This window comes from Asterias rubens, chromosome 1, assembly GCF_902459465.1.
Source record: "Asterias rubens chromosome 1, eAstRub1.3, whole genome shotgun sequence".
NCBI classification, from domain to species: domain Eukaryota; kingdom Metazoa; phylum Echinodermata; class Asteroidea; order Forcipulatida; family Asteriidae; genus Asterias; species Asterias rubens.
Genome location: NC_047062.1, coordinates 30,391,270 through 30,409,969, shown reverse-complemented (window position 1 = coordinate 30,409,969; position 18,700 = coordinate 30,391,270). Strand labels below are relative to the sequence as shown.

The following is an 18,700-nucleotide window of genomic DNA, read 5'->3' as shown; positions in this document are numbered from 1 at the left end:
GTCTCAGAATTCATCACTGCAATAACCTATCTTTCTGAAAGTTTGTATATACTCAGCGCCTTGAGTACCTTGTTTGGTAGATACGTGCGCTATATAAGACTTCAATATTATTATTATTATTATTATTATTATTATTATTATTATTATTATTATTATTATTATTATTATTATTATTATTATTATTATTATTATTATTATTATTATTATTATTATTATTATTATTATTATTATTATTATTATTATTATTATTATTATTATTATTATTATTATTATTATTATTATTATTATTATTATTATTATTATTATTATTATTATTATTATTATTATTATTATTATTATTATTATTATTATTATTATTATTATTATTATTATTATTATTATTATTATTATTATTATTATTATTATTATTATTATTATTATTATTGTTATTATTATTATTATTATTATTATTATGTATTACGCATGTCAAGTATTGGTAATAACAGGCCATTTTTGTTTGTACATTGTGGGCCTACGTAATGTACACACATGGGTCACACCCCTATCATCCATTGCATGAGTGTTTATCATCGCTGTCTCACATATAATAATAATATGGTCCTTACTGCATGCTGGCCTTTCATTCCTTTTGAGTGACCATTGCATCGCAGTCCACAAGAGTAGGCCATACTTGATCCAATATGCCGTACCTCTGCATGTACGTATACCCCCATGTAGTCAGGACCCAATCAAGTGACAGTACACCTACCCTATGATGGGTTCTGCTACTGCTGCTGTTAGTAATTGGTATACGCTGCGAGGCATGGCTGGCCTAGACTGTAGTGCGTGTCGTATTCGCCCACGATGGGACATCCATCTTACACTATTGCTCCCCTGTAGAGACAACCCTGTGTGTTTAACAGTTGGACTTGGGGGCAACTTCGGGGTCTTCATTCCATTGTGTGCGTTGTAGGAGTGTAAATTTATCTGAGTGTAACATTTGGCGTGTAGTGAGAAAATGTCATCGTAAGAGAGGTGAAAGTTGTTTTTTGGAATTGTACACCAAACTTCACAAAGAGTTCAGTAGGCCCTAGTATGTGTCATGTACCAGAGATGTGTGTTAGCACTAATACTCAGTCTGTCCTGAGTTCTGTGAACAAATTACAGGAATATTTATCGGGTGGGATTCGAACCCATGACCTTAACAATTCCAGAGCAGTGTCACCAACTAGACCATGGAGATTGCCCGGTACATGTAGCTACAATGTAGAGGCAGTTAAAATCGTGGCAAACGATTTAATGTTTTGTTGCTTCGGGGATAAAGAATGTATGATTGTTGCAGTTTGTGTTTTGCCTGGCCATTCCACCTCTGGGACGTCGGTTCAAATCCCACATGGGGCACTATGTAATGTGTACAATGCTGATTGGGTTTTCAGTCTCTATTACATGTAGTACTCGACTGCATGGGTTTTTTGAGTAATTACCAAACTGCCTTTAAAGGAACGTTACAGAATTGGTAAGAAACAAAAATCGTGAAGATCACAGATTACATTAAAATTACACAGGCTAATGATGATGATAGTAGAAAACATCCCATGAAATATTTCTGTCTGAAATTTCATATTTGATGAAAAATAAATAATCTAATTTCGCGTTTGGAGTTTATCACTCAGTGAGCGTTTTATTCATTTTTGTTTTGGCATCGATGCAATGCAAGTTTGTTATCGGTTTTTCACTATTCTCTCGTGACCCAGATGGCCAATCGATCTCAAAGTGCTACAGGTTTGTCAGTTTATGTTTATGGTGGATTACATAAAGTGCTTACACTGCCAGCAACGTTTTTGCTAGCAAAACCAGTTCTGTAATGTTCCTTTAAATTTCTTCATTGTCTTCTCATTTCGCTCAAAAGCAAATCATAGAAATGTAGAAATGTTCACATTACAAAATAAAGTACATGTGGAAGCCTACAAATTGTACGAGTCTGTATTTAGTCATGTACAGTGTCTGTAGATGTACATGTATGTACAATGTACATGCTGAGTGTACAGTATCATGTACATGTACCCTCACACAGATTTGACCTATAGCATGTAGATCTTTTCAATCCAGCGATATATTGTTCCTGCTGGTTTCAGGAAATGGTGAATCCTGGAATATTTCATTACATGGTTATGAATTAATTTGTGATGCAAATCAAGAGGGATCGCTTGCACAAACAAAGGGCAAATGGGGGATATATTTTTTTCGTACGTGTATCGGAGAAGACAAGTCCGGATGTCGAGTGTCCAGATATCCATTGGTTTGAGGAAAACAGTTTGTAAATTTATGTGAATTTATGAATTTGCCATAACAATTATTGGTGTCTTGTTCCTTTAATTAAAAAGTTTCACGATGCTTGCAAACTGCTGTGTTTTTTTTTTTTTTTTGTCTGCAGGAATAACTTTGCATTTAAAAGTATTGTGTACTATATAGTTGATCTCGACAGGAAGGAACAAATATTACTATTTTTCTTTCTGTAATTTACAGTATCAGAAATGAGTCTGAAATGTCTAGAGTGTTCAAGCTAATTAGAATTGTTTGTTGTATGACCGGGCCAAAGTGTCTAAACACAATTCACTAGTACTTTAAAAAATATTCTGAAATGTGCTGTCTAACTTATGTAAAAGGCTCTTACACAATGATAATGTAGCATATGGTAAGTATGCTACATGTATATCATTATGTGAGAGCCTTAAGACAAATTGACTCTCATAAACATCAATCTTGGTAAGGTGCACACAGTGACTCATGTTGGCTGGAACATCCATGTACAAATTACATCATCATGTGTAATGTACACTTTCTTTTTGCTCTTTTGTTAGAAAAAAAAAAATTTCGTGTTTTTTTTTTTTTCAATTGTAAACTACTTGAATGGCATGTCCTGACTTTTGATTTTTTGTTGAGTTGCGTATTAATTGATTGGTTGATTACTTTGCGTGTGTATTACAGGCTCGCATTGCTTTCCTACAAGGAGAACGCAAAGGGCAGGAGAACCTGAAGCATGATCTGGTGAGGAGAATCAAGATGCTGGAATTTGCACTCAAACAAGAAAGGTAAAGTTCGACCACTGTATTTGCTTTTGAAAGGGCAAGGGCACCGAGGCATTTTCTCCTTCGAAAAGGGCACCCTTTCCAGCAACCTTGCATACAAGGTAGCAAGAAATTTAGACTTAAACAACTTATTTTATGCACACTGACTGTCAATGTTTACTTAGCAAATCCTGATGTTTGAGTAGCCATGAAACATTGTGTGTAGCATTTTGCTCTGCTACACATTGGAAACAGCTGAGCAAGGGCAGGAGGAGACTAACATTCGTAGATCAGCTGAAGAACACAACACGAAACAACCGAGCTTAGGACGCTGATGCTGGACCGGGATGCGTGAAAAGCGACCATCGGAGTTTCCCGAGATGGCGTCGACTGAAGACAAACTCTCGCCCAACTGTACTGTACTGGATGTACACAGTTGTGTACATAAGGCAAATCATTCACTGCATCCCATTAAACGTACATGTACATATACCTCTATCACCAAGGCCAAGAATGTCAAACGCTGTCAGCGAAACACTCAATACACGACGACTCAGTACCATCTCATTAGCGCTGTGTGACTGCCGAAATAATTTGCAAATTGACTAATCGCCCGGAAACCGGAGCAAGATTAATCAACTAATTCACGCTTAGTCTTGATGGCGTTTTTTAGCAACAGTTAGCGTGTAAACTCCTAATTTGAGCCTGTACAACGTGGGAAAGGGATGCTTGCTTAATTAATCTAAATTATACATAGGAGTACATACGTGGAAATGTCTGGTGGGCTGTGGCGAAGTACGTACAGATGGCATGTCTGTACACACACACATGGGATACATTAACACATAGGGTACGCAAGACGTGTTCTGACTGTTGGTTGCATCAGCAGATACTGTAAACACACACTACATTAGGCGAGGGTCATACTCCATTGGAACACAACCAGACGACTGTGAAGCGTATCGGGACATCAAGGCAAGATTTGCAGCAGAACAGTGTACAATTTGCACAGGCCTGCATGTACTTACGGGGGGGGGGGGGGGGGGGGGGGGGGCAACTAAGGCGATGACCATGGTGCCCTTGAAATGCTCTGACAGGAGAATATTGCATCCTAATACAGCCTGGTGCCCTTTGCCAAGGAGAAAATGCCCTGGTGCCTACATGTATGCCTTTTTCAAAAAACAGAACCTGGATTAGTATCCTGTGAAATTACATACAGTGTAGGCCTATATTTGTCTCCCCATCGATTAGAAATCACTAAAAAAAAAAATCAATCTGAGAAACGATTCTTACTTTCCAGAATCATTTCTCACATTTCTGAGGGAGCGCGAATGCTACAGCTAAAGATGTGGTTGATACATGTACCTGCTGTCACGTAATTTTTACGAACATTGTTTCCTCATCGTTTTACCTCTGGGAGGGTGGTGTGATGGCGTCAATGCATTATGGCCCATGTACATGTAAACGTGCGAAGAAAACTGTGAAGTAAAACATCACTTTGCATTTAATTGATTAATTAAGTTTTGATATTTCATACAGTTGGAACACTCTTTACGAATTACGGTTACGCTCATTTTGTCTTCTTGTGTACGCATATATTTTATAATGTATCTTCTTGACAGAAATATAGTATTCACAGCTAAAAATCAATTTAGTATTGAAACTAGTTCAGCAGCTGGCTAGTCTCTGATGCGATGCATCTCCGTGTTTTACAGTTTTGTTTTACATGATTATTCTTTATTTTATTTTTTAAGGGGGGGGGGGTGGAGGCATTCCTACCATACCAAACCTCCTAGTTCATTGACTGGTGTAGTTTATGCAGAAAATTAATCCTTTTGTGTTGGCTGGAGGTTATGTGCAATGTACATCAGATGCTGGATGGGACGGACTGGGATAGTGCTCCAGCATAGGGAGATTAATGAGGGACCCTTGTCATATGGCGGCTACATTAGTATGCCTCTTTATTGATGTGTTTTTACACAGCCTTGGCAAGTTGTTTCTCTTTTACGAAAGGGGACAAGTTGTGGAGGGTTCGATGGGTATTTTTTTCTGGTGGGATAGTAGGGCATCTTCAGGGGAAGCTTCAATTGTTGATGCAACTGTACTATTTTGGGAATCATGCAATATGGTGAAATAAGCAAAACCTGTGAATGTGTTTTCAATTAAAACAGCAAACTTGTTGGTTAGAAAATGATTATCTTAACTTGGTTGTGTCTGTGAAGTCCATGTACAATAGGGTTGAATTCTATACTGTATACGTATTCACTTTGCGCAACGGACTAAAAAGGATTTATTTTAAATGTCTCTGAAAACTGAGACAGTTATTGTGCACTTTTAAAACCCAGAAGAGGCACCCCAGCAATTTCAGAAGCCTTGGGTATTCAGGAACTAACATGTATGTAGTAAACAATATGTATATTGTGTACATCATGTACCGGATTTATAGATCTTGACTACATGTACTGTAGATGACCTTTTGTTTGTTGAACCTCTATGAATGACCACAAGAGAGCGCTATTGTGAGTATTTATGTGAAGAAGGAAATTCACTTCACCTTTTCATAAAGAGGTTTGTTTCGAATCAGGCATTCTTTAGGGTTTCTTTTGAGTATGAGAGGAGCCTTGGCCAAAGACGTCAGTGATTGATAGTGGATAGTTGGTTAAATCATGCCATTGAGGACGTGCTTTAACAATTTAAAGAGGAACAAACTATTGAGGAACAAACTTGGTGCACCTTTTTTTTTACAGCGCAGGCCTTGAAATAACCTACGGAACCCACAGCAATTACCGTGGTGCCCTGTCAGCCTTTGCTTTTGCTGAGTGCCCTTTACAAACTTACATTTTTCTCAAAGCGTACCCCTTACTCACCACATGTGCCATGAGAAAAATTGTTGTGCCCCTTCATGAGCAAAGGGCGTGGATGCCACAGTTGGGTCGACAATTAATTTATGCATTTTTGTTGTTTTTTGTCTCCTTTGCTCTCAGGTCAAAATACCAGAAGCTCAAGTGTGGACATGAGCTAAGCCAGGAGATTAAGCCCCCTGCATTTGATGGCTCAGGTAAACTTCAACAATTCTGTGTTTCCAGTTGCATTCTGTGTTTCCAATTTAAATCATTCATAATTGGTTTATTAAGCAACTTGATTGCACGCTTGATTGAGGATGGGGTGTTTGTAGGAAACATATTCAATAATTTACTAGCTTTACTGTGCGCATTCAATTCATGTATATAATCAAAGTAAGGTTTGCAGTGACACCATGTAAAATCTCTTTGTGAGTAGAGGTATGGGTGGCTCTGAGAAATACTGGTTTGTAACTGCTTGGCGTTTCGGTCAGTGTGCTCTTACCGTCTTCTTGAGAGTTTGGGTGAGCCTAATCTACAAGCGGTTGTCTACTGGTGTGCCAGCACACTGATCCATTAGGCCTCGCCCGCGGCACACGTGTGAGCAAGAACATGTGAGCCTCTCCAATGCCATTCTGCACAGCTCTGCCGCGCGCACAAAGCATACGCGCACGCATGTCGGACCTTATAGTGTCGGACTTATGGTTGTGCAATGGGTTGTGATTGGTGAATACGCAATGGGGTGGAGCTTAATGGATCGGTCTATTTAATGTTAACCTTTGATTGATCGCAACAAAACAGTGTCTTTACTCCTCCAACATGTTAAAAAACGGTTGCCGCACCACCATGATTACTTAAAGAAGTCTCAAACGTGGTTTGAAATCCGTTTGCCATTTTTTGTCCCCGCATGACTAGACTTTCACTTTGACCTTCAATAACATGATGCCTATATTATCCATTTTAAAACTGGTAAAATTTTCATAGTGGACAACTATCTGTTTCAATTATTTGAAATTTTCTTCCATGTTCCTGTGATGTCATGACTCACATCATTTTAATATTCTTTGTAAAGAAAGAATGCTAGCCATATGGTACTAAATTCAGTGCACTGTCCACTTAAAAAGAGGGTAATGCACAACATGTAGTTACCATAATTTACGACAATCATTGCTAGACTAATGTGACCTTCAATCAATTTGATGAAATTTATACATGTACCGCACGTAATCTCTCCGTGGGCGTTTTATAACCTTATTGCATACTTACAGACCTGCCAACTCTCCCCAATTCTGCAGAAAGTTCCCTGAAAATAAACAAATTTTTGTCATATTCTGAAAATTTGAAAATTTCTCTGATTGTGGAAACCTTTTCCCTGTTATGTTGAATGTAATAGACCTTTTATGCATTGACGTCATCCAGCGGCCATCTTAGTGGAACAAAGGTGACGAAACAATCAAAACGCACAGATTTGTACGCGCGGCGCACAGGATTGGCCAATGAACAACCTCCTTTTGACCTCTAGGTGAGGGCGCCCTACTTAAATGATGTCATGTGCATAAGGTCTATTCTAACACTGTCTCTGGCAGCTCTTCATATTACAATGTACAGTAGGAAAGTTAAATTAATGAATTAGCCTTTGAAAAAGACTTGGGTCGAATTGTCGGGACATTACTACCTATTTTTTGCAAAAAAATGCGGGATCTTTCAGTTGGTAAGCAGTTTGCAATCAGCTAAGTTTTTCTAAAGCAAGACAGTTCTCTTAAGGACAAAACCCACCCGACAAGTAGATACACGGTGTTACCACAAACCAAATAGGAATTTATTTTCATGAGTTATTTACAATTTGTTGTTTTTCTCTTCCTCTGCAGAAGAAGGTGGTGAAGAAGAGTCTGCCCTCTCTCCAAATAGTCAAATCAACTTTAAACAAAGCAGGCAACTGCTTAGGCAGTAAGTTTATAGTCCAGGGTTGTAGCCGAAGTTGGCGGTGCCGGGCGGACACGCCCAGGACTCACAGTTTTTGCCCAGCACTTTGAGCAAAATACATTGTGCCGCTCAAGGAAGATTTCCCATAGAATGAATAAAAATGATGTTCACTGTGCATTGGACTGAGACAAGGCTAATGATAAGGAGTATCAAATGTCACAGAGAAAGAACACAATTAAAGACAGTGGACACTATTGGTAATTGTCAAAGACTAGTCTTCACAGTTGGTGTATCTCAACATATGCATAAAATAACAAACCTGTGAAAATTTGAGCTCAATCGGTCGTCGAAGTTGCGAGATAATAATGAAAGAAAAAACACCCATGTCACACGAAGTTGTGTGCTTTCTGATGCTTGATTTCGAGACCTCAAATTCTAAATCTGAGGTCTCGAAATCAAATTTGTGGAAAATTACTTCTTTCTCGCAAACTACGTCACTTCAGAGGGAGCTGTTTCTCACAATGTTTTATACTATTAACCTCTCCCCATTACTTGTAATCAAGAAAGTATTTATGATGATAATTATTTTGAGTAATTACCAATAGTGTCCACTGCCTTTAAAATGCCAACTCAACTTATTGCATGGCCCCCCACAACATGAACAGTTTGTAAACCTGGCATCATGCCTGAAGCCTGCACTGCAGCAATGATGGCCCCATAATTAAACATGAATAATTTTGATAATTCGCTCTCCCTTGGTGGACTTTTGATTTACAGCCCACCACTAAAATTAGTCTAGTTACATCCCTGTTCAGTTTGCGGGATGGCCTTTGGGGTTGTTGTTGCTCCCGGGGTGGTGTAACAGTCATGTCTCTTGGTGGACTGATAGTTTATGGACATGACGGACCGTAATGGGACTGAAGACTTAATGCACAGTCATTATTCATAGCAGTCCCTGGATTTCATTTTGGATGTTATTAGTCGTGTCTTGGAAGAATCAACTGCATGAATGTCAAAATAAGCACGGTTAGTCTGTGGTCAGGCAAGTGTGAGTGCTTCTGTTAGTAGTGTTATGAAATGGAAACTCACACAGTAAGCACAAATCACCTGTTAAAGACACTGGACAATATTGGTAACTGTCAAAGACCAGTCTTCTCACTAGGTGTATTTCAACATATGCATAAAATAACAAACCTGTGAAAATTTGGGCTCAATTGGTCGTCGGAGTTGTGAGATAACTATGAAAGAAAAAACACCCTTGTCAAACGAAGTTGTATGCTTTCAGATGATTTTGAGACCTCAAATTCTAAATCTGAGGTCTCGGAATCAAATTCATGGAAAATTACTTCTTTCTCGAAAACTACGTCACTTCAGAGGGAGCCGTTTCTCACAATGTTTTACACTATCAACCTCTCCCCATTGCTCTTTACCAAGTAAGGTTTTATGCTAATAATTATTTTGAGTAATTACCTATAGTGTCCACTGCCTTTAAGCAGCTGTATGAAATTAGGTTGTTCTGAGAGGAAAGAGACTTGCCCAAGTCTTGCTTGGTTGGCAGAACTTTGAGCCCAGGGGTCGATTTCACAAAGAGTTAGGACAAGTCCTAACTTAGGACTAGTCCTAGGAGATCAAATTGCATGGATAGTCCTAAGTTAGGATGAGTAACTGGTCCTAACTCGAAATAAGACTAGTCCTAACTCTTTGTGAAATCCACCCCAGGTCTGTATGCTTTCTTTTTTAAAAGACAAGAGCACCAAGGCATTGTCTCCTTGTTAAAGGGCACACTATGAGGAAATTATAAATTGTTTACTGGAGCATTTTAAGGGCACCAAGGCAATGACCAGGGGGCATGGAGGCAATCATCTCCGTTGCCTCCATGAAGTATCATACCTGTGAGCCACAGTGCTCTCTGCAAAGCACATTCGGTCTAATCTACATGGTTTGTAAGTGATACACAAATATATCACACCAATAAATTCTTTTGATCATCTCTGTATGGATGTGCTCTGTTATTATGTCTGGGTCCCCGTCATTCATCAGTTCACTCTCATCACATGACTGGGTGTTGCTTTGGCGTTGTACATGTATCTAATAAAATATGTGTAGACTTTTAAGAGATATGACATTAAGCCATGTCTACAGCTTTGGCTTTGGCTTTATCATGCATTGAGGTATAGGGAATCCCTAGCAACAATGCTAGCAGCAGCCGTAGCCACCAATTCGGCTTCAACCTTGCATCAGTAGGCCCTATATTTAGTTAACTCTTTATAAACCATGTCAATAAGGCCTACATGTAATGTACATACAGTATTCAATGTACGTATTGATTAGAGAGCTGTGGTGCAACATTAAATTTTGGAGGAAAAGGTACACTTTTGGTAATTACTCAAAACAAATATTAACATAAAAACTGACTTGGTAACAAGCATTGGAGAACTGTTGATAGTATAAAACATTATGGGAAACGACTCCCTCTGAAGTAACGTAGTTTTTGAGAAAGAGGTAATTTCTCACTAAAATAATAAAAGACTTCAAGCTAGAAGTCTTTTATTCCTATCTGAAAGCACACAAACTCGTCCAACAAGGGTGTTTTTTCTTTCATCATTTTCTCGCAACTTCGATGACCAATTGAGCCCAAATTTTCACAGGCTTGTTATTTTATGCTGATGATGGGATGCACCAAATGAGAACACTGGTCTTTGACAATTACCAAACGTGTACAGTGCCTTTCAACATGTCTGTGCCCAGAAGGTTTTACAAATTTTGTGCATTAGAGGCTCTGCACTGTAATCAATATGTATTGCTCTATCATCTTGATCTTTGAAACATAACATGTATACATAGGCAGTCCGGGTTATCTTTAGAAAGTACATGAAGTTCTCTCATCTTGTGTTTGAGTCCAGTCCTTTGTCTTTTATCTGCCATCTGTGAGGGCTTTAAGTCCAGACTCAAACTAAATGGAAAAATATTGCACTTGTGCGTCCCATATCCATTATTGAGGCTGAAGGATGAGATGGATATGGAACACAGACGCAGTATATTTTTTTCAGATGCAACGAGTGCGCATGACAATGAACTTATCGTCAAGCAAACTTAATAAGGTGCAGCAAAACACCACAAGTTGTCTTGCTTTATTGTTATCAATGCATTTAAAAATTATGAACTTGAATTTAAAATCTGCCTTTGTTTGATTCCTTGTTTTCCCTCTGTAGATATTTACAAGAAATAGGTTATACAGACACAATATTAGATGTGCGGTCAAATCGGGTGCGTTCGTTGCTGGGCTTGGCCCCCAACGAGCAGAACATACCAGGTCTGGATGGCAACATGTCCATAGAACCAGTGGTCAATGGAGAGAGCCCGGTCAAGCAGGGTCGCCAGGTCGACACGGCAAAAAGGTTGGTTTGAAGCTAGACTTTGGCTGACTGCAATACTCATGCCAGTGCCGAAAATGTATAGACCTTTCTTTTGCAACGTCACAGCCTGAGATTTTTGCCAACCCTGGTTGGAAAACTATGGAAAGCCACGAATGCAAACCAAAAACAGATCGCTACTGTCTGTAACATTGTTACAAAAATATTGTAATATTGTGTTGATTTTGTTGGAAACAGATCAACTAATTATGTGAGGTATTTTATTTCATTGAAAATTAGCAGAAACTGTGAATTTTGGTTAAAAGATCTGTTTATAAGATTGAGTATTTTACAAACATTTGGCCCTCCATGCCAACCAAGGCGGTTTGTTCATCAACAAAAACATGGCACCGTGGCACCTTAGAATTTGTGTGTACATCCTTGATACTTTTGCCAAGATATGGCGTTTGTGACCTTTCAAACTCATTTCTTTGCGTAAATGCTGTGAGATGTTGCTTAGTGTGTTGTCTGATGTACTACCAGGCAATTTAATGATTTTTTTCACAGGTTAATTGTAACGGTGGTATTTCCCCAAACAAGAAGATTGAAATGACTTTACTCTTTACTCTTCCCAAACCCACTCTTGAACCATACCTTTAATTCTTCTTGCAATAACTCCTAATCAACATAATGAATCTGATACATATCTCATGCTAAGAGTTACTAGATAAACCATTCCTTCCTCATCCCCACTAGACAAGACAAGAAACATCCGCTGCCCGAGAACGATCTCGACAGCGTTCTGACCTCCTTCAACTTCTTGGATGGGGCGGACGATGATGATAAGGAGGGGGGCGAAGGTCGGATGATGGTTGATGAGGATATCATTGATGGGAGGAACAAAATGAGTACGATCATCAAGAAGAAGAAGGTGAGAGTGTTATTAATCAAAAATAATATCACGACACTATAAGCTGCGCTTTATCTGTGAGAACATTCAAAGGCCCTGGTTTGAAAGGAAAGAAAAAACATAGTTCATGAAAAGGCCTGTCGGAAAAGATATGTCTTAAGTTGCCGACTGAAAGCGTGAGATGTTGTGTGTTTCTCTGATGTTTACGGGTAAGTTGTTCCAGAGCCGTGGGGCAATACAGGAAAAGGCCCTGTCCCCGTAGCTGGCTAAGCTGGTCCAAAGAACAAAGAGCTGATCTGATCTGGGCCCAATTTCATGAAGGTTAAAGGCTTCTTGTCTGACCTCCCCATACTATTACATGTACTAAGTTCCGATGAGTAGTTTTTCCTTATTCTACTGCCTAATGGTATGGAAAATAAACCTAAAACCTGAAAGCCTATAAGCACATAAACTTGCTCAGCACAGAAAAATATCGCTTAACAAAAACAGGTAACCAGCCAAAATTACAAAGAGAATATACATTGCTGTGTATGGAGCCCCACTCAATTTTTGCTTAGCAAAACAAATTGTCAAGCAGTGTTTTCTACTTAACAGCTTTATGAAATTGTGCCCTGATTTTAAAAACTTGGAGGACTTGCTCAAAAGAGGTAGATTTTTCTAAGGGATAGGGTTGAAGATTCAGTAAACCAAAAACCACGTTAACGTTGGTATATTTTTTTCACATCCATAATTCTTCACCCTACCCTTTAAAGAACCCCCCATCATGCACACCCAGCAGTATTTGTGAATGTCGCTAATGCCTTGTTTCCTGTCATGTTATTTTAATACCAGCCTGTGGTGGGCAACGAGAGCATGGCCGGCATGGATGATGTACTGAATGATCCCGACACGGAGGAGGCCCTGGCCGAGTTTGATCTGATCCTCAGCGAGTCCTCAGAGGGGGCGGGCGAGGCCAGGACGGCCGGCGATGGGGCGGATTGGGGACTGGGTGAGTACAGAATCGGACGAACGCCTTGTTGTAGGGCGAACACCCAATGTGCTTCCCCAGCCTATAAAAACCCTTTCACACGACAGTAATTTTAACAAATTCACCTTATGTGAAGGGGGAACAATGTTTATTCTGTCCAATAATGTCTATACTTCCCAATCATGTTCATACTGTCCAATAATTTCTACTGTCCAATAATGTCTATACTGTCCAATAATTTCTATATACTGTCCATTAATGTCTATTACTGTCCAATAATGTCTATTACTGTCCAATAATGTCTATTACTGTCCAATAATGTCAATACTGTCTAATAATATCTATACTGTCCAATATAACTGTTCATCAAGTACCGACAACTTAAAAAGATCTCACAAGGGACCTTGGAGAGTTCCAAACAATGTTTTCCTGTTACACAAGGTAACATTTTATAACCTTGCTCAAATTAAGCAAGGGACCCCTGCTAAATTGCTGTCGTGTGAAAAGGGCTTATTGTGCTTACCCTTTTCTCCAACATAAGTGGGTTTTTTCCTGTGTGTGTGTTTCAAGATTTACGAGTCCCAGTGTGGGTTCGGGCTGGGCAAGTCTCTGATTTTCCATGACGTAATTGTGAGCGAGTATGCTGTTTAACGATTGACAGGTTCAACAAGTCTGCCGTCACAAATCCCCTATAAGTCATGCATACACTGCACCATGACTGGGTTTCTAAATCTCCTTTAGGATCAACTTGGATTGTTTTAAGGATCAACTTGGATTGATAAGTCTTTCAAACATTATTCAGCTAGGAATATCTGGTATACAGAAATCTCTAAAAACTTAGTACTTTAAATAAGTTAAGTATCGTAACTTGAATTTACTTTATGTCTAAACTAGTGAGGTATACAACAAACTGTAGGGAAATTCTTGAAGATTTGTCCATATCGGTGCTGAATTGTAATCCTACACACCCCAAATTGCTCAAGTTTTTTTATTTGAAAGAAAGTCAAGTGACGGTGGTGTTTAATTCTTTATGCTTGCCGTCCACAGACAAAAAGTCTGACTTGTCTCCGACGGGTGAGGAGTGGGGGGTGGATGCCAACACCATCAGTAAGCTCAAAGAGGAGTACAAAAAATCACGCAAGGACAAGAAATTTATCCAACGTAAGTCTCCGCTGGCTCTGCGTGAGTGTCAAATCACGTTGTACTCACTCTGCGTGAGTGACAAGTCACGTTGTACTCTCTCTGCAGAGTGAAAAATCATGTTGGTACTAACTCTGCGTGAGTGACAAATCAAGTTGTGCTCACTCCGCAAGAGTGACAAATCACGTTGTGCTCACTCCGCAAGAGTGACAAATCAAGTAATACTCACAAAGCGTGAGTGACAAACCATGTACTCACCTAAATGTACATGTATGCTCACAAAACACTAAACCACCTTTCTGACGTACCATCAAATTTTGTTTTCTCCAAAGGTTGTTGGGACAAATTTGTTTATGATCGTGCTTGATAAATCATTTCCGTATTCATCTTGCTGTTTGTGCTTGTTGTTAGAAGTATCTATTTAGACGCAAGTTGTTTTTTTCGTTTAGGTTTTTTTTTCTTCATTGTTTTGTGTCAATGGTACTTGGTTTCTAGCGCTGTTAATCAAAGTGTTCCATTCCCAATATATATCACGTGTACATTGTTAAGTGTTTAGTTGTCAGTGCTCAATTTCAAAATACTGCTATTTGGTTTAAGCACAAAAAGTAGCTACATACAGAGCCCAATTTCAACGCGCTGCTTAACGGTAAGCAAATTTGCGTGCTTTCTGTAGCAGAACAATTTGCTTGAGCCTTAGCGTATTTCACAGGTTAGCAGAAAACTGGGCGGCCGTATTGTGTGTTTACCGTGGATTTGCATTGTGACGTCATTTATTTTCGTGCGGTTAGCACCGGCCGGTTAGCATGCCTTTTCGTGTGCTTACGGTTAGCAGCGCTTAGAAATGGAGATTGCACAGTAAGCACAAAATCGGCCGCTAAGCAGCGCTATGGATTTGGGCCCAGGCCTTGAACTTCGCTCTTGAGGGGGCACAGCCATTTTTCTCTGATGGAGGGCACTGCTATGAGGACAATGTATGTGAACTTTGCAAAGGGCACCACAGCAAAAGCATAGGGCACCATGGCAATGGCTGTTGGTGAGGTGGGTTATTTCGAGGCCAAGCACACAGAATAAGGTTACCAGCCAAAGCACCCTCATCTACCATATGACTGGTTTCCTGCTGATTTTTGCTTAGCAGAAAATGTTTTTCTGCTTTATAAGCAGCTTTGTGAAATTGGGCCTTGATCTAGTGTAATGTATGTATGTCATTGCATGTGTTGTGTATCTGTGAAGGCGCTATAATGAGGTTACCAATCAAAATACTTGCACGTACCACAAGTCACTGGTTTCCTGCTTATGTTTTGCTCAGCAGAAAATTGTTCAGCAATTTTTTCCTGCTCGAAGCAGCTTTGTAAATTCAAGATGTTAACATAGTTCACCCATCTCACTTGTCATTCATGTAGTTTATTTTGTTGCACCTAGATATAGAATACTTCAAACAAATAATTGCAAAACACCTCCGCCTCGAACTTTTTTATGAATATGTACTACCATTCACATTAATGCGACATAAACTATTCTTGTTTGCACTTAAATTGTATCATCTGCATGATTTCATCACTTTAATATTTACAATTCCCCCCCTTCCTTCTTCCAAATGATACCTCACCATCTTTAACTAATTAAAGACCGTAGTTGCCACAAGACGCTTGTACTAAAATGCACATAGCATCTGCAAACTGCAGCAAGATTTTACTTACTTCCATTCTCACAGAAATAGGTTGGAGTCATGTCCAGAATTTAAATTAACAAGAACTTTAATTTGGGGCTGTTTCACCATAGCCATAGAGCACTACAGAGTCGAGATTTGTCAAGCCCAAGAGCTGATTTCACAAAGAGCTAAGATTGATCTTACATGTACACTTAAAGACAGTGGACACTATTGGTAATTGTCAAAGACCAGTCTTCACAGTTGGTGCATCTCAACATATGCATAAAATAACAAACCTGTGAAAATTTGAGCTCAATCGGTCGTCAAAGTTGCAAGATTATAATGAAAGAAAAAACACCCTTGTCACACGAAGTTGTGTGCTTTCAGATGCTTGATTTCGAGACCTCAAATTCTAAACTTGAGGTCTCAAAATCAAATTCGTGGAAAATTACTTCTTTCTCAAAAACTACATCACTTCAGAGGGAGCCGTTTCTCACAATGTTTTATACCATCAACCTCTCCCCATTACTCGTTACCAAGTAAGGTTTTATGCTAATAATTATCTTGAGTAATTACCAATAGTGTCCACTGCCTTTAACTGCAAAATATTCGTAGTTGCTATTAAAGTAAAGTGTGATGTGACAATACAAATCACTATGATAATACTGACAGTTTATATGAAGTTGATACATTTTTAGTGCTTTGTGAAATCACCAGTGGGGCAACAGCAGAGATGCCAACATTGATTTTTAAAAAAGAGTAGCATCTCCCAAATGTTTAGGGCGAGCGCAGCTAGGGCTCCCTATACCGATCTTTCTATTACTCTCTACAATGCTAATTAGCTCATTTTCAGGCATTGTTGTGAAATAACAATTACCTGTATGCATCAACAGAACAGCTACAAATGTTTATAGTGGCCAGTGAAAAAAAATTTGAAAAAACCCTGATTTCCCTCATCTTCTGACTATGTTTCAAAAATAAATGTATCATAAAAAAAGGTGGCCTTACTTAAATGTAACATAAAAAAGGGTGGCCTTACTTAATGTTTTTGTTTTAATGATCAGAAACGCCACAACAAGCTATTGGGAGAGAGAGAAAAAAAAAAAAGAAAAAAAAAACGTGTCCGGATTTTGGGCAAAAAATACGTGTCCGTATTTTGGGCATTGTCTGGACATCGGCGCTACAATTACTGGTAGGAAAACATGGAAACTGTCTAGCTTAGACCTCACAGGCCACTCAGTTGAAGGTATTTTTGTTCAGATGGTCTCCTTTTTTTGTCGCCATTATTTCGTACTTTTTTTGCCAAGCTTCGATGAAGTACATGTACAGCCAGCGTGGGCACAATAATAGTGGATACATGAGGAATGAGGTTACTGTGACACGTTAGCTCACACACAACCTCATTCCCCACGCACGTGTGCACTATTCCCCATCGTGTAATAGAGATCAATGGGTACGATCTTGCAGAAATGCACTAGCGTAAAAAATGCACACTCAGCCGGCCAGCCAGCGGGGGAGGGCACGCAACAATCATTATGTCAAGTACATTGTTCGAGTGAATTCGCCGCTTTTATTCAACACTGCGTTCTAAAATTAAAAGTGTTTATTTCTTTTCTGTTACAATTGTTTTGATATTTTTCTTAATTTTTATTTCCACTTAATAGTTCATTAGTTGTTTGCATGTATGGTACGATGTAATAAAATTATATTGGGCGGCTTGTTTAGCGTGTTTTATTGAGTATTATCGTAGCGTCGTAGTCACGGCTCGAAATCGTATTTGGTACGCCCAAATCGTGTATGTTGGTATCTCTGCAACAGCCACAACTGTGCCAACCTAATGTACTTTAGGCTGTAACCTGTTTCTGCTAAGCAATACTGTTCTGTGCTTAGCAAGTATTTGTGCTTACATGCTTTATGAAATTGGGCCCCCTGGTTGGGGGAAAAATGCTCATGCATTGTCTATTCACAAAGCTTTGCTGCACTGTAGTCTTTGCACTTTTCTGACACCCGCATTCTTGTGTGTCATAAGTCTTATAGGGAAGGTACACGTTTGGTAATTGTCAAAGACCAGTGTTCCGACTTGGTGTATCCCATCATAAGCAAAAAATAACAAGCCTGTGAAACTTTGGGCTCAATCGGTCATCGAAGTTGCGAGAAAATTATGAAAGAAAAAACACCCTTGTTGGACAAATTTGTGTGCTGTCACATAGGAATAAAAGACTTCTAGCTAGAAGTCTTTTAATATTTTAGTGAGAAATTACCCCTTTCTCAAAAACTACGTTACTTCAGAGGGAGTTGTTTCCCACAATGTTTTATACTACCAACAGCTCTCCAATGCTTGTTACCAAGACAGTTTTTAAGTTAATATTTGTTTTAAGTAATTACCAAACGTGTACCTTCCCTTTAAAAAAGATGATGTTGTGTGTAAGTTTATTAAGAGATGGAATTGAATGATCTGTGCCCACCAGGTCCCAAGAAAACAGCACTACAGGCCATGTTGGCCAACCTGGGTGGGGAAGAGGAGTCATCTCCCCCTCTGTCGCACAACGCCATCCTAGCGCATTCTCGCGGAACTGACATCGACATGCCGGAGGAAGGAGGTATGTGTTGTTAATACTGCCCTATCCAGAATCTTAATCTATGTACATCAATTGTGACGCATGTCCCAATGCACATCATTTACTTGAAATGTAATGGTGTATTAAAGGCACTGGATACCTTTGGTAGTAATTGTCAGAGACCAGTCTTCTCACATGGTGTATCTCAACATATACTTAACATATCAAACCTGTGAAAATAAGGGCTCAATCGGATTTGCAAAAGAATAGTGCATTCTTGTTGCATTACTTTGTGTGCTTTCAGATAAGTCTTT

General features: G+C 39.1%; 1 protein-coding gene across 1 annotated transcript in view; it reads left to right on the top strand.

The window, feature by feature from the left end:
• Nucleotides 1–18,700, top strand: part of LOC117304312 (striatin-3-like) — a 36,445-nt gene that overhangs the window by 7,201 nt on the left and 10,544 nt on the right. The window contains exons 2-9 of the mRNA XM_033788724.1: nt 2,968–3,071; nt 6,032–6,105; nt 7,756–7,834; nt 11,023–11,208; nt 11,920–12,094; nt 12,905–13,061; nt 14,088–14,201; nt 18,297–18,428. Coding sequence (XP_033644615.1) covers nt 2,968–3,071; nt 6,032–6,105; nt 7,756–7,834; nt 11,023–11,208; nt 11,920–12,094; nt 12,905–13,061; nt 14,088–14,201; nt 18,297–18,428 — 1,021 coding nt within the window. The remainder of the gene's footprint in view (nt 1–2,967; nt 3,072–6,031; nt 6,106–7,755; nt 7,835–11,022; nt 11,209–11,919; nt 12,095–12,904; nt 13,062–14,087; nt 14,202–18,296; nt 18,429–18,700) is intronic.